The 25,356-nt window shown below is 36.8% G+C and overlaps 3 protein-coding genes across 3 annotated transcripts; all 3 read right to left on the bottom strand.

The window, feature by feature from the left end:
* Positions 1-4,425: 4,425 nt before the first annotated feature.
* LOC132858198 (olfactory receptor 52E4-like) lies at positions 4,426-5,373 on the bottom strand. The gene has a single exon (XM_060888438.1). It carries the CDS (start codon positions 5,371-5,373, stop codon positions 4,426-4,428), a length of 948 nt encoding a protein of 315 aa, XP_060744421.1.
* A 3,390-nt stretch (positions 5,374-8,763) lies between these two features.
* Positions 8,764-9,720, bottom strand: LOC132858171 (olfactory receptor 52K2-like). The gene has a single exon (XM_060888404.1). The coding sequence runs from the start codon at positions 9,706-9,708 to the stop codon at positions 8,764-8,766; it is 945 nt and encodes a 314-aa protein (XP_060744387.1). The 5' UTR covers positions 9,709-9,720.
* Positions 9,721-13,606: 3,886 nt separating this feature from the next.
* On the bottom strand, positions 13,607-17,444 carry LOC132858533 (olfactory receptor 52K1-like). Its single transcript, XM_060888916.1, has 2 exons — positions 17,436-17,444; positions 13,607-14,551 (listed from the first exon to the last, which is right to left on the bottom strand). Exons 1-2 carry the CDS (start codon positions 17,442-17,444, stop codon positions 13,607-13,609), a joined length of 954 nt encoding a protein of 317 aa, XP_060744899.1.
* Between the last annotated feature and the right edge of the window lie 7,912 nt (positions 17,445-25,356).

Below are 25,356 nucleotides of genomic sequence, written 5' to 3'. Positions count from 1 at the left end.
CTTCTTAGTTAACATTCTCAGAACAAACATTTCAATAGTAGCGCTCTTTCTGGGAATGAAGCCATACTGCTGCTCACAAATATCTACTTCCTTTTTTAGCCTAGCCTCCACTACTCTTTCCCATAGCTTCATAGTGTGGTTCATCAACTTTATAACTATGTAGTTGCTACTTAGAGATGCCAATCTTAGAGATTGGCATATCGCTCACTGAGGATAGAAAATTTTGGGCATGATTCTAAAATATATGATTGTTAGTCACTATCATGAAAAAAGATCAAGGGGTATAATTAATAGCTCAAAATTAACCAATTTGTCACTAAATGCATGTTTCAAATACATACATAGCATTTTATCAGCCTAATGTGATGTCGATCTCACAAACACAAACTTTTTTAAGAGACACATTTTTCTAGATATTATTTTATACATTTTTGAGAAATCTTTTTAGAACAGAAAGTTCAAGTCAAGTCAAGTCAAGAAGCTTTTATTGTCATTTCAACCATATATAGCTGTTGCAGTACATAGCAAAATGAGACAATGTTTCTCCAGGATCATGGTACTACATAAAACAAAGACAGGGCTAAGGACTTGTAAGTAGTCCTAGCCACATAAAGTGCAACTGTGCAACCCGGGGCAAACAGAGCAGGACAAGACAAACAAGACAGACAAGACAGTGCAGGACAAAAGACAGTGCAGACAAAAAGTTACAAGACAATACAAAAAGTACAAAAATTACAATACACAAAGGACAATAAACAGTAAACAAAAACAGCGCCGACCGACCAGTGCAAATACTGTGTGTGAATACTGAATGTTCAAACAATATTTCATGCAGTAACATCAGAATAAACAGTTTCTTAGCAGAAGGTCCTTGAGATAATATATAGAATTGTGCAAAAACAGCAAATGACTGAAATATTGTATAGTACGGTATGTGCAAAACAAAATGTTGGACAGTTTGTGCAAAAGAGCAAAAAAGTGTGCAAAACAGCATGTAAACAGCTTGATGGATGTACGCAGCATGTAAACAGATTGATGTGTCTGTGTGTGTTTTGTGTGGGTCTGTGCAGTCCATACAGATGATGTGTGTGTATGTTGTGCTCAGTACAGTTCATTTCAGTTATTGAGAAGTCTGATGGCTTGTGGGAAGAAACTGTTACACATTCTTGTCGTGAGGGCCCGAATGCTTCGGTACCTTTTTCCAGACGGCAGGAGGGTGAAGAGTGTGTGTGAGGGGTGTGTGGGTTCATCCACAATTCTGTTGGCTTTGCGGACGCAGCGTATGGTGTAAGTGTCCATGATAGAGGGAAGAGAGACCCCAATGATCTTCTCCGCTGTCCTCACTATCCGCTGCAGGGTCTTGCGATCCGAAATCGTACAGTTCCCAAACCAGACAGTGATGCATCTGTTCAGAATGCTCTCAATAGTCCCTCTGTAGAACATGGTCAGGATGAGGGAAGGGAGATGTGCCTTTCTCAGCCTTCGTAGGAAGTAGAGACGCTGCTGGGCTTTCTTGGTAATGGAGCTGGTGTTGAGTGACCAGGTGAGGTTCTCCGCTAGATGAACACCAAGAAATTTGGTGCTCTTAACGATCGCTATGGATGACCCGTCTCTGTGCTCTCCTGAAGTCCACAACCATCTCTTTAGTTTTATCCACATTCAGAGAAAGGTTGTTGGCTCTACACCAGGCAGTTAGCTGTTGCACCTCTTCCCTGTATGCTGACTCGTCGTTCTTGTTGATGAGACCCACCACGGTCGTGTCATCGGCGAACTTGATAATATGATTCGATATGTGCATTGCTGCACAGTCGTGAGTCAGCAAGGTTAACAGCAGTGGACTGAGCATGCAGCCCTGAGGGGCTTCAGTGTTCAGTGTGGTGGTGCTGGAGATGCTGTCTCAATCCGGACTGACTGAGGTCTCCCGGTCAGGAAGTCCAGGATCCAGTTGCAGAGGGAGGTGTTTAGTCCCAGCAGGCTCAATTTCCCAATCAGGTGCTGAGGGATGATTGTATTGACTGCTGAACTAAAGTCTATGAACAGCATTCGTACATAAGTGTCTTTATTGTCCAGGTGGGTGAGGGCTAAATGGAGGGCTGTGGCAATGGCATCGTCTGTGGAGCGGTTTGGACGATACGCGAACTGTAAGGGGTCCAGTGAGGGCGGTAACTGGGTCTTGATGTGCCTCATGACAAGCTTCTCGAAGCACTTCATAACTATGGGTGTGAGTGCAACGGGACGATAGTCATTGAGGCAGGACACTGTAGACTTCTTTGGGACAGGAACAATGGTGGTAGTTTTAAGGCACGTAGGAACAACGGCGCTGCTCAGGGAAATGTTGAAGATGTCATTAAAGACATCCGCTGGCTGTTCTGCACATTCCCTGAGCACCCTGCCAGGAATGTTGTCTGGTCCAGCAGCCTTCTGTTGGTTAACTCTGCATAGAGTTCTCCTCACGTCGGCCGTGGATAGACAGAGTACCTGGTCGTCGGGGGAGGGATGGTCTTCCTTGCCGCTACGTTGCTCTGCACCTCAAACCGAGAGTAGAAGTCGTTCAGCACATCTGGGAGGGAGGCGTAGCGATCACAAGCAGGTGAAGCATTTGTAAATGCATCATACCCATGAAGAACATTAAAAGAGACTTAAATGAACACAAAGTATATATTTCTTTTTTTAGGAATTCCTCATGAAAAAATATTATTTTAATTATGTATTTATTTTTTATTTATTTATTTTATTTTTTATATAAGGGTTTGTTTTTGTATCCCATTTTGACACTTGATAACACTCCCCTAAAACACAACTACCACCCAAAGAGGATGGAGCAAACATATGCTTTTTCTAAAATACATGAAGCCATTGTCCGTAGTCTTTTCAAACTCCTGTTCATGCAGTGTCAGAGAGCAACATAACACTAAAGCATTATCTGCCTTATTCTGTATGTGTAAACTCACTCATGCCCACAGTTGGTTAGTGCAGATTTGGTAGCTCGGTGATTACACGTATGGCATCTTTCCATATGGTCATGATCTCTAGATCATAAGGCATGACATGTATGAACATATTAAATGTACTTTTTGGTGCTCACAACTTTTTCCATGGTAAGGTTATAATTTCTATGGACTTCCCTATCTACAACTTATAGGACGTATCACATTTTTGTATTATTCGCTGTTTGTAATTTTTGGTATTAAAATGAAGCAAAATACCTCTTTATTATATTCTGTTAAATACTGTATAAAACACACAGTAATGCTTTTAAACAAGCAAAATGAACTTTAATAATCAATTGTATAATAAACATGCATAAACCATTCTGTTTACTGAAGGAATACAAATATATCACCAAATGTGAAACCATATCAAATCCCCAAAATTATTAGCATTATCCCATACCATGCCTTCCATTTTAACTGAATTTCTATCAGATTCAATAAATTGTTATAAAAATAAAATATTAAATCTGTTAATCTGCCTTGTGATAATGTCCAATATCGAATGCAGAAGCGCTATATATATAATATTTAAGTGGGTTCTGTGTACACTTTGAGTAAATAAAAGGTGGGGTAGCTGGGCCACAGAACATAACCATTGCCCATCTCATCACTTTTTCTTAAAATCACTCTACTGGGACTAAATATAGTCATGGTCTCAATGATTTCATTCAAAATAATTATGTTAGAGACCATGAAGATCTATTGTGCATAGGCAGAACTTAGTACCATATATACTATTATTATTTTATTATAACATTAGTATATAACATTTTAATTGCATATTTACTATTCCTAATACTATATACAGATACAAGAACATGCGCACCAGAAATAGCAGGTTCAGGGACAGCTTTTTTCCATCCACCATCACATTACTGAACTCTACACTACACCCTTAGAACACTGTAAAAATACTGTATATAACCTCTGTAAAATTATACATACAATGTACATATCACATATTGTATTTTTTTTATACTTCTCATCCTCTACACATATTGCACTATTTCATTTATTTGTATCTTATAGCCTTTATATTTATTCACTGTACATATATTTACATATATATCTATATATTACATGCTGTACATATGCTACATATTTATCTGCACATGTCTATTTGCACAATTGCTACTATTTGCACTTCTGGTAGATGCCAAACTGCATTTCTTTGCTGTGTTCCTGTACTATGCAATGACAATAAAGTTCTATCTATCTATCTATCTATCTATCTATCTATCTATCTATCTATCTATCTATCTATCTATCTATCTGTTTTTAGTATTAGTGCTCAGAATCCTATGCACATGGTGTGACATTTAATCATTTCAGACAGCTACTGTATGTGATCAAATATACTGTATAAAAAGTTTTTCAATTAAATGTGAAGCAAAACAAACATGCAATAATTCCACCGTCCCACTTCAGTATATTACTGTGGTAAGACTTTCAGATTGTTCAGCAATTTTAAAAACTGTTTTCTTATTTCAGTTATTCTTATTCCATAAATAATTGGATTGAAACAGCTTGGGAATAGTATATACATAGTACTCAGAAAGACACGAATATTGGGATCAAAATTATTTCTTATTCTGTATGACATAAAAGCAATCAAGGCAAATGCTAAATTGACTGTCATGACAATAATATGTGTAATACAGGTATTGATTGCCTTCAAGTGGGCTTTTCCTGATTTCATGACAGAAGCAAAGATTATTACATATGATGCAGTAATAAAAAGAAAATCTGCAGTTGGTATAAGAAAAGCAGATAAAAGGCCAATTAAGTTGTTGATAGATGTATCTCCACATGCCAACTGAACCAATCCCATATGTTCACAAAAACAGTGATCTATCTCATTTGTTGAACAGAAATTCAATTTTCCAGCATAACAGATCATTATAATAATAATTAAAAAATTCCTGGTAAGTGGCACAATAATAAACTTCAGAAAGCTATGTAGTTCCATGTATTTGTGATAATAAAGTGGTCTGCATATTGCAAAGAACCGATCTAGTGCCATCCACACCAGTGTAGTAGACTGGAATCCACCAATAATCTGAATGCAAAACATTTGTATTAAACAGTTCACAAGAGAAATTCCATTCCAGTCAAATAAAAAGTTAAGCAACAAATTTGGCACGAAGATTATTGGCCAACACAAGTCTACAACACTCATAAAACCTATTAAAACATACATTGGAGCGTGTAAACTCTTCTGAGATACAACTAAATAAATTATGATAGAGTTTGATATAGTAGACAATAAAAGCATGAGGAAATATGGTATGGATAATATAGGTCTCCATCCTCCCAAGGCCAGAAAGCTATTTAGCTTAAAGGTTGTGTATGAAATATTTGGTGGTGAGAAATCTTCCATGCTGTTCCTGAACTTCACTATTAAGGCAGAATTACTAGCAATTTTTACATTTCAGGTATTGGGGCATAATATTAGGACAGCACCAGTTTTATCTGTTGCATATTAAGGATAATACAAATCCATTCTATATGTAGACAATAATTAATGATTATTGCTTTTCATAAACATAAGAAGACACAATTTCATTGAATTAACATGTCATAATCATGTGTTTTTCAACAGACATACAATACTGTGTGGAAGAAAAGTTCAACAGATTTACAATTTTGAAGTGATTTTGTTTACAACAAAACTGAGTTGTGAATAAATTCACATACCCTGTATTGTATAAGGATTATAAGAAACATTGATTTTGAAGAATAGAAATCGCAAAATCCCATGCATGATACATCTGACATCCTCTTGGCCTTTCAGGCACATGTAAAACCAAAACCACTCTCTGTCTCTATATACCTGTTATGTTCTCATGAGGCTCTGCTTTATTCCTACAGGCTTTAGTTAGCAGTCCTTGAATGACATGGAAAAGCAAGTCTTGTTTATCTCCTTCAGATAAGATTAAAACTATGTTTTAGCACAGGGAGGCTTTATTTTCCCGTTATCTAAGGTGCAATAATGAACAGGGCGGAAATGAGCTGATGTCTTAATACCACACACAAAGAAATATGGTTGTACATATGAACATACAATTCCTCATCCTATAAGGCCTTCACTAAGTTTCAGGCAGCTGGAATTCTATGATACAGCTATTCTATGCATGCAACATCTGGCATATTCCATCAACAAAAATTCAAGATTGTACTTATTTTGTTGTTTTGTTATCGTTTTTGTTTTATTATTTTGTGAAAAGAATGTTATCTTGTATTTGCAAATGGAACTTTAAAACTAATAAAGAAACCCCAATATCAAAATTGGTGTCCAATGTATTAATGCGCCTAATCCTAAAACTCCTAATCTGTAAGGAAGTGAGGAACAAAGCTAAAATATCTGGTGAAATACTGATTTAATACTAAAGCAGTTCCCCTACTTTCTGCAATTCAGTGGCAGGTTCCATGAAAACAGTATATAGTAATAGTAATAGTAATTGTAATAAAAAAAAGTACACTGTGTTTCCCAAACATTTTGTAAAAACTAAACAAGAACTATCTTGACACGATCTGGCACAATCTTCAATGACAGTCTGTGAATGATTATTGTACCCCAGAACACTAGGGCTGTCACTAGTGATTGTCTTCAAAATTTTAATATTCTATAATGATATGAAAGTGTAAGACGCAAGAAATTCATATGAAATGATCAAAATTCAAAAACACATTTTGCTTGAAAGATAACTAATGACCTCCCTTTGTTGATTAAGGCCCTGATGTGTTGACAGGCTCGGTGTACTTTGGAGAAGTTCATAGCTATTTCATGGGAGAATTTAATTACTTGTTTGTCAGTTGTAGTCTAGATAACTTTCTTGATTTGGAGACACAGGTGTTTTGAAACATAGTCAGCTTGCTTTTGCTTACACAGGTTTATTAGACAGAAGGTGGAAGGATTTGTCGACTGAAAGCATTTATATGATACCTCTGGTCCCAGACATTCTCTCTTGGGACCTACCATTGCCTCTGGTATCATGGCTGAGGTGCTATAATTGAAGTGTTTAAATGCTATTAATTCAGCAGACCGCTAAGCCTGGTGGAAGTCAACTTCCATGACTCAGCATATGATTTCAAAGAACCCTTGACAGATAGAGAGTAATTTGGAACTTAATTTTATTTTCAACTTAGACACATTATGACTTGTAGAGTCGTTTGAATGAGGAGTACCCAGAGGCTTGCAGAACCACTCATACTTGATCTTGATCTTGATTAATTGCAAAGGCCAATGTTCACTGCTTGAAACAAAGATATTGTCCTGTCTCCAAGCAACACCTTGCACATTGGGTAGTGGAGGCTGCCAACCAGGTATTCAGGACAAAGTGCATGCCTTTAACCCCTAGGCTTTAGGGTTCACTCCACTAGAGCTAATCCCTCATCCAGTACTGTGACTAGGGTTGTTGCCCTCCATGATATCTGTGTTGTGGCAGAGGATCTCTCCACACACTTTTATCAGGCTCTATAGTCTGAACCTGTTTCCCCACCCAAAACCTGGGTCCCACATCTCACAGGGCTAGTCAGTGCTCTGCTTCTATAGTCACACGTTCTGACATTTCCCAGATTTTGACGTAGTTGGTCTTGGCATTCCCATAGCGTCAAGTCATAATGCAGTTCCCTCGAAAGAGAATGACACTAGTTTAACTTTAGAAGGAAACAAGACGCTATGTCACTTGCCACACTCTGGGCATCCACTCATTCTCCCTTCAGACAAGTAGTGTGCTCTGCTTTGTCACATGACCTATAGATTAATAACCAATTGCTTGGCATGATTTCACACAGAGCTTCAGCCATTGCTTCTGCAAGGAGATTTCGTCTTAAGGTTACAATGAAGTATCTCATTCCCTTCTCAGGGAACTGAGAAGTAGTAGTTTGGGGAGATGTCTCACAGGATTATTTGAATAGCAGCATGTTTAGTTTGGTCGAAGGTGATTCTGAAGGAAATATCACTTATCTGCTTCAAAAGGAAATCACCTCTCAGACTGGAAGAGCCTTCCCTTTCACTGAGAGCTTGTGATATTGTAGTGATCATGTGTGAATGAATCAGGGCTTTAAATGAAACAAACCTTTTAAATGAACAAATCATTCTCATTTACTTCCATGAACCTAGTCATATGTTTATTTCACTTAATGTAAATGTAAACATGTAAAGCACATGAATGCTTTGGCTGCTTTTTTTTTTTTTGCCAAAAAAACTACGAGAGAGAGCTGTTTATTTGACAATGCAAGCCATTTTGAAGTATATTCCCTTAAATATAAAATAAAAAAATAATAGTAAAATAAAGAAACCACTGGTATACCAAAAATCTCACATCAAACAGAAAAAACATATTAATAACCCCCAGAGGGCAGGATGAATGTATCACAATCCATCATTCAAAATAACAGTTGGTAGTTGTCAGGCAATATTGGTGAACTAGCTAATGAATGGGGAGATACACTTGCAAAGGCATGGACACCTTGAGCTGCAACACCAGTTTAAATTCCTTTCACACCTCTCAAAAGTGTTTCATATCACAGCCAATGAATGAAAATCAAGCAATCAACTTAAGTGTAGTTAGTAGTTTAGTGTAGTTTATTTGTTTAATTTTTATTTCATATTGTACAATCAACTGTATTTATTCTGTATTTATTTCAACTGTACAATCACAATGGAATTATATAAAAACAAAAATATATAATATTGTTTTTATCATATAGCAACTTGGTTGTTGTAAAGCATTAATTAATATGCAATGCCACATACATTGTTTGTTTACTTGGGAAAGACCTTAACATGTTTCATAATTTTCAGAAACTGTTCTCTTATTTCTTTGGTTCGTACTCCATAAATTATTGGATTAAAACAGCTTGGAAAAAGCAAGTACATTGTACTCAGGAAGACACGAATGGAGGGAGAGATGTTGTTTCTTATTCTGTATGACATAAAGGCAATTAAAGCAAAAGCCAGACTAACTGTCATGACTATTATATGAGTAATGCAGGTGTTAAAAGCCTTTAAGCAGGATTTGCCAGATTTCAGTACAGAAGAAAGTATTACTATATATGATATTGAAATTAAAATAAAATCAGCAGTTATTGTAAGAAAAATAGCTAAAAGCCCTAATGCATTATTAATGGAAATATCTCCACACGCAAGCTGAACTAATGCCATGTGTTCACAAAAACAGTGATCTATCTCATTTGTTGCACAAAAAGTCAATTTTCCAGCCCAAGAAACCATTGTGGTAATTAAGAACACATTTCTGATAACTGGAAAAATTATGAACTTCAAAAGATTTGTTATTCCCATGTATTTGTGGTAATAAAGAGGTCTACATATAGCAAAAAAACGATCCAGAGCCATCCACAGTAGTATAGTAGAATGAAATGTACCAACAAAATGAATGAAAAACATTTGCATCAAACAGCTCACTAGTGAAATTCCTTTCCAATCAAATAAGAAACTTAGCAGCATATTTGGTACACAAAATATTGGCAAAGAGAAATCCACAACTGCCATAAGACAAATTAGTATGCACATAGGAGAATGAAGAGCCCTCTGAGAAATAATTAAATATATGATTGTAAGGTTTGCACTAGAAGACAATAAAAACATGACAAGATAGGGAATAGTTAGAATGGGCCTCCATTCTCCCAAATCATGAAAACCAGTAAGTGTGAATGTTATGAATGAAATATTTTGTACAGTAGCTAACATTATCTCAAGATTTCTAAGATTTCAGATCAGCCACCTTATATGAAAGTTATAGTCTTGAAAATCATGAATCATTATAATAAAATATTGCATTCCAAATCATATCATTTCAATGCAGTATATTTGCCTAAAATACTAGACAAATGATAATGGTTCTCTCAATAATATATTCACCTAGAATTTCATGCCCATTACACAATACTAGGACTGCTTAAGGTTAAATCTGTTGTCAATGGACCTTTTTACATTGATATAACAACACAAACAAAAATTCCAATCTCAAAACTGTGCAAAGGAAACCAAACAATCTGGCATATATTACTTTTTGGAACAATGCATAGATTGTTCCAAGTGCTTTGTCTTATAATTGGTCAATGTGTTTCCTGATTTGCTTCTGGACACTCCAAAACCATTTTAGTGTTTGCCACTATATACTATTCTTCCAGTCCCATGTGGGTCTGTTCTTTCTTGTGGGGAAACAATGATGGATTAGTGCCGCTGATCCACTGCGTACCCTCCCATCCACACACATAATGTATTTCACCATCTCATCTCTATGCATGCGCTCAGAAAATATATCCAAAGTTGTGTAAATAATTTAGATTTGAAATAAAATTAGTTAAAATTTTAATTTGAGACTTGAGTTGAGAGAAAACTAGTTTTTCAAATAATTTCATAAAAATATTTCCATAACTGATGTTCATGCCACAGGGCTGTAGTCAGTTAGGCAGGTTGTATTGTCCTTCTTCAGAACAGTTAAATCAAGAACCTGTCAAATCAAATCAAATCAAATTTTATTTGTCACTTACACATACATACAGAGTACGACATGCAGTGAAATGCTTTTTGCATGTGTCCGGTATTCAAACATAAGGAATGCAATTTGGGATAAAAAATATAACCAAAAGGAGGTAGATAAATAAAATAAAAAAGTATATACTATATAAAAATAAACTATATAAAATGTGAAAATATGAAAATATAAGTGAAAAATAATGTATATACATATACATAAATATACATAAATGCATGTGGTTTTAATTATTGTCCTTAAAGTGTCCATGTGCAGTATGGTGTGTATAAGGTGTATAAAGTTGGTACTGTGCTGTGCAAGTCCCGAGTTAAAGTGACAGTCCAGAGTTAAAGTGTCAGTGCAAAAAAGGTGTGCAGGAAAACAGTGAAGGGGAGAGGTCCAGTACTAGATCCAGATCTAGATCCAGATCCTGGGTGTTTACTGTTTTAAACTCCGAATGGCCTGTGGGAAGAAGCTTCTCCTCATTCTCTCTGTGTTTGCTTTCAAGGAGCAAGAGCGTTTTCCTGAGCGCAACAAAGAAAAGAGTCCATTGTTTGGATGGCTGAGATCCTTTACAATCTTCCTGGCCCTGGTCCGGCACCGCGTGCTGTAGATGTCCTGCAGGTCAGGGAGCTTGGTGTGGATGGTACGTTCAGCTGACCACACCACCCTCTGGAGGGCTCACCTGTCCTGCAGGGTGCTGTTCCCGAACTAGGAAGGGATGCTACCCGTCAGGACGCTCTCAATGGTGTAGAAAGTCTTTAGCACCTGAGAGGGTAGTTTGAAGTCCCTTAAGCGTCTCAGATGGTACAGATGCTGCCGGGCCTTCTTCACCAGGGTGTTGATGTGACAGGACCAAGGTCCTGTGTGATGTGAACACCCAGGTATCGGAAACTGTCCACTCTCTCTACTGGGGTCCTGTTGATGTTTAGCATCATGATGTATGACCGCTCCTGCTTTGTGCTGAAGTCCACTATCAACTCCTTAGTCTTGCTGACATTCAAGAGAAGATTGTTCTCCTGGCACCATCTCTCCAGGTTTTTAGTCTCCTGTAAGTAGGCTGTCTCACCGTTGTTGGAGATCAGGCCCACCACGACAGTGTCGTCAGCACACTTGATGATGGTGGTGGAGTTGGAAGTGGCCACAGTCATATGTGTACAGTGAGTACAGCAGGGGGCTCAGAACACAACCCTGGGGTGCTCTAGTGCTGAGGGTGAGGGTGGATGAGGTGTGTTCGCCCATCCGTACGACTTGTGGTCTGTCTGTCAGGAAGTTGGAGATCCATTGACACAGCGGCAGGCTGAGTCCCAGGACCTCCAACTTAGAGGTGAGCGTGGAGGGAATTATGGTGTTGAACTCTGAACTGTAGTCCACAAAAAGAATTTTTGCATAATTCCATTTTCTGCAGTCCAGGTGGCTCATCGTAGTGTGAAGAAGATGAGCAATGGCGTCCTCAGTAGAGCGGTTCTGGTGATAAATGTAGTGGATCAAGTGTGTCTGGTAGTGATGCCGTGCAGTGTGTGTTGTCATAATACATTACCTTCCTTTGACTGGTGCTCTTAGTCTGTGACTTGATTTGACTGCCTGCCAAATGCATTAATGGAGGTTTGGTTCTCATAAGGCTTATGGTGGTTTGGCCTGAAAAACATTATATTGTTGCACCACTTGTTTAGACATAATGAAAGTAGTCAAATGGGCTACAACTAAAAAGCATTTGGCAATAGCTTTAGTTGCTTAGAACAAAAAAAACAACAAGATGGATTTCATAGTATGTGCTTGAGCATGTGCTTGTGACTGGGTGGCAAAGTCATTTATGTGTATTATGAATGTTTTTTTCATTGCCATGTCATGAGTCCCATGCACTAATGAATGTGAAATTCAGTGAAATGGGTAGATACAGTACATTGATAATTGACACCTTTCATTTGTAAAATAAGCAAAACTCTGCTAATTGTTTTTCAATTTCACATACTTTCACTTCAGTGATAACCATACCGTGATTACAATGTCTACCATACTGTGTAAGAATCTTTGGAAGTTGGGGAGTGGTTAAGTGCCAGTTTGTGAGTTGGAGGCAGAGCAAGAGAAGTAGAGATTATTGCATACTGTATCTGCAGAGAATTAGGTTAATGAATGTCTGTCTTGCGGTGAGCTGTGGTAAGGATAAATAGGAGACACATAGGCTGTGAATGATATGGTTTTGGATTTTTCATTTTTGTGTATTATTATTTAACACTTGCACTTCCCCAAAACAGTATATGCCTCACCTTACCTCATGTGTGCCTCTGCATAACTCCCACATCATCAAGTATGAAGATGTTTCCAAAGTGTTAGGTCTTAGGTCAGTTAGAATTGTTTAAAACTGTTATTAAAAAAACAAAGCATGTAAAGCTTTAAAATCTGTCCATGTCATGTTCTAAAGGTGCAAGCATTTTTTTTTTGTTATAAGAATGAACACAGTTACACCTATACAATCCAACCCATTAAAAAGTACACTATTAACATCTACAACTCAAAATTCCACGTAAAAATATATTGTAATTAGATTAGATGTATTGGAATTTTCTCCTAAACATGACACAAATGTGGGCTTTTAGAGATTTATTAAGGTACAAATTGACATTTTATAAATGTGGACATTCAAGTGTAATAAAAAGACATAGATCAGAATTCATATATTTTTTTACATCATGCTGTACAAATGCAGATACTGTTAGCTCTAATAATGCCCAATGGCCAAAAGATTTTATATCATAAAAGGCACTTGCACAGCTTGCACAATTTACATGATGAGCTTTTGGCTGACCTCCATAGCATATCATTCAGATAAATGATTGTGCTGTTGATTTACTGCTAGATACAGTAACAGATATGCATAATTTAAAAATGCAAACTTTGGAGGCATGAAAATTGATCTGAGCAAAACAAACAGAACTGCACAATAAGGCATAATATGCAAATATAGCTGTACATGTCTCATAGATATTTAACAGTTGTTATAGTAACAATTGTTTAAATGTACATGTCATTCACCTAATCCATTTTGTGCCGACGTTAGTGGACTGAATATTTTATTAAAATAATATTAATCATAGCCATGCATGAATTTCAAAAATGTATGAAATCTATTAATTTCAGAAATTGTTGCCTTATTTCTTTTGTTCTCAGTCCATAAATTATAGGGTTAAAACAGCTTGGAAAAAGTAAATACATTGTGCTCATAAATACACGACTGCTTGGAGAGAAATCATTTCTTACTCTATATAGCATAAAAGAAATCAGGGCAAAAAATAGTGTAAAAGTGATAACAATTATATGAGTAATACAAGTATTAAGAGCCTTTAAGTGAGCCTTACCAGATTTTAGAACAGTGATGAATATTATTATATAAGACACAGCAATGAAAACAAAATCTAATGTAGGTATAAAGAAGGCTGTCAAAAGTCCTACTAAGTTGTTAATAGAAATATCTCCACATGCCAACTGTACCAATGCCATATGTTCACAAAAACAATGGTCTATCACATTATTTGCACAGTAAGATAGTCTTCCTGCCAGACAAACTACTGTGGTAATTAAGATTCCATTTCTGATTAATGGAATGCCAATGAACTTTAAAAAGTTACATATTTCCATATACTTGTGATAAAAAAGGGGTCTGCAAATAGCAAAGTAACGATCCAGTGCCATTGCCAACAATAAAGTAGACTGGAATGTCCCTGAATAATGAATGCAAAACATTTGTATCAGACAGCCAACAAAAGAAATACCATTCCAGTCAAATAAAAAGCTAAACAACATATGAGGTACAAAGAGCATTGGTGAACACAAGTCCACAACTGCCATAAGACCAATTAGTACAAACATAGGAGAGTGCAAAGCCCTCTGTGATATTATTAGATACACAAGAACAGAGTTTCCACAAACTGACAACAAAAACAACAGAAAATATGGGATGAATAGCATAGGTCTCCATTCTTCCAAATCATGAAAACAATTCAGCTTGAAATTCTTTACAGAAATGTTTTGCACAAAGAGATCCTTCATTCTGTTCTACTTTCAAATTCATACAAAAATACTACTTTGCATATTTGATTGGATATTTTTCTCAGTTTGTCATTTTACCCAAACTACTATGTTGGGTGTTAACATAAAATGTTATGAATTATGGATTATTTTACATCATGAAGATGTAAAAGTAGCTAAAATTAGATGTAAAATTAGAATATGTAGCTCTGGCCATAAGAATTCCATATGATATGTTACAAAGATATTACAGAGCGCAAAACAGGAAATAAAAACAAATTCACTTCTACAGTAGGATAATCATTCTGAATCCATTCATTATTCTTACAGTTACATACACAGGTAGTGTAGGCAATAAGTGCTTTTCAGGCCTCTCTAACTCTAAATATAGCATGTTGTTTTCCCATGAGTCACTATGATTTGCCACCTACTTCTGATGATTTACATTTTTCAAGCTATGATTTCATCAATTCTTAATAAAAATAAATAAGAAATTACTTAAATCACTAAATAATAAGTAATTATTTGCATGGATTATTTTGTTAGGGAAACTGCATTTACCTCTTCTAGTCCTATAACCAATGGCAAAAATACATGGTGGAAAGTTACATGCATTTATTAATTTTTTTAAATCATTACATTTCATTTTATTATTTTTTAATTCTGACCCCAGTTTTCTCAGCATTAGCTTACTAATTAAGTACACAGCTTTATATAAATCACTTCTATAATACAAAACATCATTTCTCTATGTTTAGCCAGTTGGTAGCACTATGAACATAAAGCACTGTCATCTGTAAGACTATGCATAATAACTGAATTGCTCAGTACAATTTTTTAAAATGTATTCAATTAATTAATATTAATATTGTGGATATCTGGACATTATGCTGCTAAACTTCTTTTTAATCCAAGTAATCCCCTAGGAGTATTTAAAACATTTGATACACATCAAAATGCACAAACTAGAAAAATGTCTTCCCCCAAAACTATTTCTAGTTCTTTTTTTGGGGGGAAGACCCATGTTCCTGACAAATTTTAGGGGTGCTGTTGTGGAGGTTTTGGAAGACCATGATGACCAAACTTTCTGATATACTTGCCATGATTTGTGAGTTTTTAAGCTTGGCAAACACTTAAAAATGGCAAAAATGTAGAAAAAAAATATAAGACGAAATATAAAAATATAAGAAGAAAAAAAGAAAAGGTCTAAGAAACAATAGAGCCTATTGCTCCCTTGGTACTTAGAATCTATAATAAACCAGTGGCAAGACTGAGATTAGTGCAAAAGGTTTCATGAGAGCACTTGGAATGCTAGGATGATACTTAGGCTTTGTTCATTCAGCAGGCAAAATCCAGGCCCAAATCCAATTGTTGTATTAGGCTTTTTACACAATTTCAACGTAGCCCATATGTGACATTTTTCTGAACAGATATGCTCATTAACTGACCCAGATGTTCAAATGACTAGTGTGTCACATGATGCATTCATTCTTACTGTAAAAGGGGCAGCTTTATTTTGACACTGCTGCCAGGTTCTCTTATAGCTGCTTTGGACCATTTTTTTTAGGATATCTTCTAAGACATCTCTTTGAAGAGATCTTTTCAAAAAGAAAATGGAACGAGTGTAATTTGTGTCTTCTAATTTTAACAACACCCCAAATGTCCATTTCCTTACTAATCTCACTGAAATGATATGACATTCTCTGATATGTTCCATCTTTTTGTCCTTGTACTGTACTTTCATTACATTAAATTACATTGGTTCAGTACTACATGATAGTGGCCAAAGCAAATTGTAAATGTCGGAATCAATGTTTTTTTGCTATTTTTACAGTCATACAAATTATATATGTATTACATTTGTAGGAAGGGACGGATGGGGACGGAGTGTAGCCTTTTTCTTGTAGTGTACATGTAGTGAGTCACATCGGAAGTCTGGTTTCTGGCCATTTTAAAACAAAATTATTAAATCAGTATATGCCTGCAATACATTGTCCACTATAAACAAGACCAGTAACCACCTGAATAAGATCAATGGCAACCAATATCCTACAGCACTGGGCCTGGCATGTGGAGATATTTAAGTCTTCTATGTCTTTACTGCGGGTCACCATAAAAATATTGCTAGCACAATGTAATCCATGGACATGTTTTCATATCATCATTAAATGACCAAAGCAAATGCATTTGGGACAAATCAGAGCCAAATTTTAATGAGAGGTGTTGCTAATGTTAGCTCTGTTATTGTTTACAGATAAGTCTGTAAAGATAATTGGCCAACACTGACTGCTCTAAGTACACTAAGACAGTGGCATAATTGGTCTCTAGGTAATTTGGGCTGTGGCCCTTAGTCCACTCCAGTTCTGTTCTGTGCCACCTGAGGGCAATATGTAATGTTTGCTTGTAAAGTATTGAAAGCAGACCTGGCCCTGTTGATTAAGCAACAAATATTCAGAAATCAAAATGACTTTAATAATTAGAATGTCACCAAATTTTAAAGGAACAGAGTAGTGTCCAGTAAAGTCTGTGCATTTGCTTCTCATGTTACATTAATTTAATTTATTTAATGTATGTAAACCAAATGCAATATATTTTCTATTTTTTAATCCAGGAAAAACATTTGTCCACAAAGACAATACTCTAAATAACTCAAAACAGTAGCAGGTCTAATTCTAATTGTCTCTGACCGCTGTATTTTTGTCAGGTTAAAGGAATTATAATATATTACGGTTAGTGATCTCTCTCAAAGAGAAATGCCATAAACCAGAAGAGTGTGCATAATAAACAAAGGCTTGGTACAACACACACATGCACGTATGCACATGCACACACATGACATCTTTTGTGACAGCAAAACATGACATGACAGCATTTCCCTAAGCAGTACTATCATTCTAATATTTTTGAAGACCATTACCATTGCAAGATAATGGTATATATGGTATGGTATGGTATGGTATGGTATGGTATGTGATATGGTACACAGTGGGGCAAAAAAGTATTTAGTCAGCCACCAATTGTGAAAGTTCTCCCACTTAAAAAGATGAGAGAGGCCTGTAATTTTCATCATAGGTACACTTCGACTATGAGAGACAGAATGGGGGAAAGAATCCAGGAACTCACATTGTCTGATTTTTAATGAATTAATTGGTAAATTCCTCAGTAAAATAAGTATTTGGTCACCTACAAAAAAGCAAGATTTCTGGCTCTCACAGACCAGTAACTTCTTCTTTAAGCGGCTCCTCTGTCCTCCACTCGTTACACAGTCAGACTCCCAACTCCACTATGACTAAGACCAAAGAGCTGTCAAAGGACACCAGAAACAAAGATGTAGACCTCCACCAGGCTGGGAAGACTGAATCTGCAATAGGTAAGCAGCTTGGTGTGAAGAAATCAACTGTGGGAGCAATTGTTAGAAAATGGAAGACATAAAAGGCCACTGATAATCTCCCTCAATCTGGGGCTCCACGCAAGTTCTCACCCCGTGGGGTCAAAATGATCACAAGAACGGTGAGCAAAAATCCCAGCACCACACGGGGGGGACCTAGTGAATGACCTGCAGAGAGCTGGGACCAAAGTAACAAAGGCTATCATCAGTAACACACTACGCCGCCAGGGACTCAAATCCTGCAGTACCAGACATGTCCCCCTGCTTAAGCCAGTACATGCCCGGGCACATCTGAAGTTTACTAGAGAGCATTTGGATGATCCAGAAGAGGATTGGGAGAATGTCATATGGTCAGATGAAACCAAAATAGAACTTTTTGGTAAAAACTCAACTTGTCGTGTTTGGAGGAAAAAGAATGCTGAGTTGCATCCAAAGAACACCATATCTACTGTGAAGCATGGGGGTGGAAACATCATGCTTTGGCGCTGTTTTTCTGCAAAGGGACCAGGACGACTGATCCGTGTAAAGGAAAGAATAAATGGGGTCACTATAGTAAGATTTTGAGTGAAAACCTCCTTCCATCAGTAAGGCCATGGAAGATAAAATGTGGCTGGGTCTTTCAGCATGACAATGATCCCAAACACACCGCCCGGGCAACGAAGGAGTGGCTTCGTAAGAAGCATTTCAAGGTCCTGGAGTGGCCTAGCCAGTCTCCAGATCTCAACCCCATAGAAAATCTTTGGAGGGAGTTGAAAATCCGTGTTGCCCAGTGACAGACCCAAAACATCACTGCTCTAGAGGAGATCTGCTTGGAGGAATGGGCCAAACTACCAGCAACAGTGTGTAAAAACCTTGTGGAGACTTACAGTAAATGTTTGACCTCTGTCATTGCCAACAAAGGGTATATAACAAAGTATTGAGATGAACTTTTGTTATTGACCAAATACTTATTTTCCACCATAATTTGCAAGTAAATTCTTTAAAAATCAATGTGATTTTCTGGATTTTTTTTTCTCATTTTGTCTTTCATAGTGAAAGTGTACCTATGATGAAAATTACAGGCCTCTCTCATCTTTTTAAGTGGGAGAACTTGCACAATTGGTGGCTGACTAAATACTTTTTTGTCCCACTGTATATAAATACAGTACTGTGCAAAAGTTTTAGGCAGGTGTGTAAAAATGCTGTAAACAAAGCATGCTTTCAGATTTATAAATAATGACTGTTTATTTCTGTCAATTTACAAAATGCAAAGTGAGCAAACAAAAGAAAAATCTAAATCAAATCAATATTTGGTGTTTTTTTTTGTCTTCAAACCAGCATGAAGTGATGGCATGGCCCCCACAGAGCCCTGATCTCAACATCAATGAGTGTGTCTGGGATTACATGAAGAGACAGAAGGATGTGAGAGCCTACATCCACAGAAGATCTGTGGTTAGTTCTCCAAGATGTTTGGAACAACCTACCAGCAGAGTATATATATATATAATGTATGTAACAAGATAATTATTAAAGTTCGAGGGTTCTGTAAGTTAAATCCTGTGCCAGTTGCACTACTATGTGCTGGGTTGAATGATCTGCAGCAGAACAAGGGAGAACTGCTGTGGGTGAATCTCATGGCGCATGTTAGACACAGTATGAAAAGGATTGCACACAGCAAACATTTATTGTCAGAGTGGGTGTTCTGTTCATATATACGGGTATTTCAATAGTTTATTCACATGTTAATAAACTATATGATCTCTCCATGTGCGTCATTTTTCCATGTGCTTTCTAATGAGATGATGAGGTCCGGACAGCTGAGTCACTGGCTATTTTCAAACGGCGGTTGAAGACCTACTTATTCAGGAAACACTTCAACTAGCACTTCTTTCCCTGTCTTTTGCATTTATAAAAAACAAAAAAACAACCTTTGACACTTTTTCATAGTAACTTTGAATAATGTTTTAAACTCATGGTATCTTAAGTATATAACCTAGTGAGCCAGCATTAATGTATCCAATGTTAGAGATTTAAGCACTTATGTACGTCGCTCTGGATAAGGGCATCTGCCAAATGCTGTAAATGTAAAATGTAAATGTAAATGATTCACTACTGTCTCTCTGGATTTTATTCAATATTGTCTATAGGGAATCATGTAGATGGAGCTCAACTACAACTATATGATTCACTATTGTCTCTCTGGATTCGATTCAATATTGTCTATAGTGAATCATGTATGTAGAGCTCAACTACAACTATATGATTCACTATTGTCTCTCTGGATTCGATTCAATATTGTCTATAGTGACTCAGGTAGGTGGAGCTCAACTACAACTACATGATTCACTACTGTCTCTGTGGATTCGATTTAATATTGTCTTTAGTGAATCATGTAGGTGGATCTCAAGTACAAGTACATGATTCACTACTGTCTCTCTGGATTCGATTTAATATTGTCTGTAGTGAATCATGTTGGTGGAGCTCAACTACAACTACATGATTCACTACCGTCTATCTGGATTCGATTCAATATTATCTATAGTGAATCATGTAGGAGGAGCTCAACTTCAACTATAGGATTCACTACTGTCTCTCTGAATTCGATTCAGAATTGACTATAGTGAATCATGTAGGTGGAGCTCTACTACAACTATATGATTCACTACTGTCTCTCTGGATTCGATTCAATATTGTCTATAGTGAATCATGTAGGTGGAGCTCCACTACAACTACATGATTCACTACTGTCTCACTGGATTCGATTCAGTATTGTCTATAGTGAATCATGTAGGTGGAGCTCAACTACAACTATATGATTCACTATTGTCTCTCTGGATTCAACAGAATTCTGTTATTATGGGGTGGAATGTATTTTATGTAATCTTAAGACAGTATACAATAACAGTATAATATATAAAATATATTTCCGAATAACAGAAAAGCAGATTCCTGTCGAATCCAGAGACGCACATGGGAAAATATCGCACATGGAGAGATCATATAGTTTATTAACACGTAAAAACTATTGAAATATCCGTATATATTAACAGAACACCCACTCTGACAATAAATGTTTACAGAATGACCGAATAACAGAATCATGTCGAATCCATCTCGACCTGTGACGTCACAAACATTCCAGAGTTAAGAAAGAACTTCGGAACGTTAAAAATTAAAAACAGAAGTGTTTGGGTTGTGAACGTCGCAAGATTTGGATTTTACATTGCGATTATTGCTACATACATATTCGGATTCGATTTCTACTCCAATGCTTGTGTTTTATCCTCCACCGACTCTGCATTACCTTCGATGATGAACTTCTGTGACGAAAACGCGGTGCTGCTCAAGGATGTGGACCCCGAGCCCGGATGGAGCGGACTGTCCGACGGTGAGTTACCGAGATGGTAAAGCTGTTTGTAAAGTTATAAGAGCTTTTGTAAATAAAAAGCCTTCAAAATATCCTCAAACAGGCGGAAACCCAATCAGGAATAAAGCTCACAAAAGGTCACATAGTTAACCTAAATAATTGTCTTTCAGTGTTTGTTTGTTTAATATAGTGAATAAACACTAAAATATTATAACCATGTTAGAATATTTCAGAGATATTTTTAGAGCGATTTTCAGTGGCAGTATTTCTCTAATTGTTGAAGCTATAAAGCAGGGGTGTCGAACTCAAATTCACTGTGGGCCAAAATATAAAACTGAGATAAAGTCACGGGCCAAACTGAATATTTATTGAAAAGTTAACTGCAACTGATATGTTATGTTCAACCTTTTTCATATGGAAACAAACTTTAGTTTTGCTTGAACACACAATTTGGAACAAAAAGAGCTTGATATTACAAACACATAAGAAATTAAATTTGAAATAAAAGACACATCAGTGGTGTTCATTTCTTATTTAAATAAATAAAATAAATGATGCCTCTCACTGTATCATTGTAAGTTCCCTTTTGAAGTGGAAATTTGCCCCGCGGGCCTGAGTTTGACACCCCTGCTATAAAGAGCGTCAAAAATAAATCAATACAAATCGAGCTAGTGTGGCAATGTACAGTGCAGCTTAGGCAAAACACATATATTAAGTTATTTGGTTAAATTCTTTGTTTATAGCAGTCGTTTATAGTAAAGTTATGAGTAGTGTAATTTAGGAGAAAGTGGTGGATTATTAGTGTGAGGCACAGATTGACAGAAAATGATTTTAATCTGTGTTTTGGGATAAAATTAACCTATGTGTTATCTAATGCAGCTAAATACAGACAAAGTATTATGTAGTGTTGTAGGTAAAAATACTACAGAAGCGTATTGCATTCACTTGTGGAAAAAAATCTACTCTGTTTTTCTGAAATAACAAGTTTATTATCTCAGAATTATGAGATAATTTTTCATGAATAAAAGGTTTTTGCTCTGTTTTTCTGTATTAACGACTTAATTATCTCAAAATTATGAAATAATTTTTTTTTTAAAAAAACATTTTTTTCACTCTGTTTTTATGAATTAATGAGTTAATTATCTCAGAATTATGAGATCATTTTTCATAAAAAAAAAAATTAATTGTTCTGTTTTTCTGAATTAATGAGATCCCTCAAAATCCTGCCAGGAGCTCTATTTTAGGTGGATTGCATGGAAGTAAACATGTCCCGCCTTTAAGTTTAAGCTTCAAGTTTAATCCAGTTTTATTTTACTTTGGGTTTGAGACATTGGGAGATACTGCTGTCTTTAAGTAATATAAATGGTATTGTTAGTACGTCAACTTTGCGCAGACACCTCAAGACTTTGCGCCTGTTCAGACGAAAAGAACATCCTGATCTGCTTGACGTTGCTGTGTTTCTCCAGGATCAGTTGAACCGATATGGTATGCTTCACGGTAGCCATATCACCATACCATCGGTTCAACTGATCCTGGACATGTTTACTTCCATGCAATCCACCTAAAATAGAGCTCCTGGCAGGATTTTGAGGGATCTCATTAATTCAGAAAAACAGAACAATTAATTTTTTTTTTTATGAAAAATGATCTCATAATTCTGAGATAATTAACTCATTAATTCATAAAAACAGAGTGAAAAAAATGTTTTTCAAAAAAAATTTATCTCATAATTTTGAGATAATTAAGTCGTTTTTATTCATGAAAAATTATCTCATAATTCTGAGATAATTAACTCGTTAATTCAGAAAAACAGAGTAGATTTTTTTTCCTCAAGTGAATGCAATACACTTCCGTAAAATACATTAATATTACTTTCAAATACTTTTTTGTGTAATGGAATGTTTAGAGTGAGGATTTTCTGCTGTATAAAACAGACGTTGTGCTATTAAAATAAAAGTTTCAGCTTTATTTTATGATGTGCAGATGTGTCTCATTGTCTGTTCTTATCTATTGACACAGGGAGATGGAGGAAGCAAACTTCATTTGATTTTTTTCTTCAGAGCGAGCTCTACTACAACACAGATCTCAGTGATTATGAAGTTGAAGACAGTGGGTCTGGTCAACAGGAGACAACTCAAGATGGAGGTGATGAGCATGAGGTATATATGAGGAGACCTTCCCCTGTCAGGAGCCCATCCCCACCTATGAGAGGCCTATCCCCTATATGGGGCTCATCACTTTTAAGGAGCCCACCCCCTTCAAGACGTCGAGCCCCTTTGATGAGGCCAGCCACTTCAGGGAGCCCATCCACATCTATGCCTCCTGCATCTCGACGTCGTGTCCATTTTAACATGAACGTCACTGTGTTAGGCCAGTCTTCAATTGCAGGGTATAAAACGGAAAACTGTGCAGAATCCCCTCCTAGTAAAAGGCACTGTGCAAGTACTGTGACGACTGATACAAAAAACGCTCCTCACCCCAGAAAATCGGCGGCTAAACAAAAGCAGCGGCAGTGCAGCACCATGTACCACTGACAACACTCCTTAGCATTTCAGCATCACAGTCAGCACTGTTGAATAAAGCTGCTAGGTGGGGCAGAAAAACACCTGACAATAGAGCGAGGACTAATCAGGAGCACCGATGTGGCACTCACCCTGCAGCAGAACACCACAGCGTAAAGCCAGGCTCAGCAGCCAGCGGCAGGTAAGCAAGGGTATGACCATAGAAGGAGCTAATGTTTTGTATCCCTCTGCTGGTCTTTTTCAGTGTCCTCTGTATAACGGAAGTTGCTGACGTCTGCCGAGCCTGTGCCAAGCTCCTGGGTCCACAGCTCTCCCTGCGCCACCACTGGGACTCTGCTATCACCATGATTGGGAACCTCCCCCTGGGATCCTCACCGAGGCCTTATCCAGCATGCAAGTTTCTCTTCCACTTTTCAGCATTCTTCTATAACTACAGACATTTTAATGTGAAATGCAGACAAAACTATTTTACTGTGAAATACAGACACCACTGTAAAAGTATTTTCTGCAAAAAGAAACAACTAAATACTAACTTGCTACAGTATTAATATAATAGATGTGGAGGAGGGAGTATGGTAAGGGCCACAAAAGAGAGTGAGAGACGAGCAGCACAGTGCAGTGTGTGTATTACTCCACAGAGATTGAAAATTACTGTAAATGGAATGAGCCCACATGTGAGTTGTCTCATGCCTGCTTCCTATCTCCTCAAGTTTACCCTCTACCTCAGACATCATGCCCAAGAATTGGAAAGGCTTCAAACTGTTTCAAAATCGTCATCTGATTTGTTGGACTTTACAGGATTACCTGGAGATGTGAGTGTCACCTTTTTAATATTACACCTGGAAACAAAACACTTATGAGGCTCAATAAACACTAGATTTTCCAGATGATGCAAAGTTTACAGTATATATTCATTAATTCACACAAGTTTCTTAAATGAATGATCTACAGTTACATTGCAGTCCGTTTTTGCAGGGACACTGACGTTACATTTTCACACCCTTAAACATAATGCTGAATAAAATGAACAGTGATTGGTTGCTTTACATGTCAGTCAGACCCCCAGTGGCAGTTCTGCCTCTGAGCACTGTTTAACCTCCAACTAATCCAGAATATAGCTTTGTGGCTTGTTTTTAATCATGTTCTGCGACACCACCCCATTGCTATGCCCCCTCCACTGGTGACCTGTATCTGCCCACATCAAATTAAAAATACTAAAGCTTGCCTATAGCGGTATAAACTGACCAATACCCACCTACCTTAAAGCACTTTTCACACACAGATCTGCACCAGACATCTCCAATTTGTCCAAGTGGTCTACCATCTCTCATAATACAAGAAAGGCATGCATTAAGGTTTATCCTTGTTCTACGTCCTAGGTGGTGAAATGACATTCTCCTAAATGTCAAAAAGCTTAGTTACTAAGGCATCTAAAGATTTACCGTTTTATGAAGTACTTAAAGTAGTGCTTAAAAATGTAGGTAAAAATGTTTGTTGTTTGTGTGATTTTCTTGCTATATTACCTACCAACATAGTGTTTAAACTGATGGTATTCTTCTTTCATAAAATACTTTAT

Source organism: Tachysurus vachellii, chromosome 15, assembly GCF_030014155.1.
Source record: "Tachysurus vachellii isolate PV-2020 chromosome 15, HZAU_Pvac_v1, whole genome shotgun sequence".
NCBI classification, from domain to species: domain Eukaryota; kingdom Metazoa; phylum Chordata; class Actinopteri; order Siluriformes; family Bagridae; genus Tachysurus; species Tachysurus vachellii.
This window is presented reverse-complemented; position numbering and strand designations above follow the sequence as displayed.

Coding starts and splice junctions, on each gene's coding strand:
- LOC132858198 (XM_060888438.1), bottom strand. CDS start 5,373: ATGGAAGATTTCTCACCACCAAATATTTCATACACAACCTTTAAGCTA.
- LOC132858171 (XM_060888404.1), bottom strand. CDS start 9,708: ATGTTAGCTACTGTACAAAATATTTCATTCATAACATTCACACTTACT.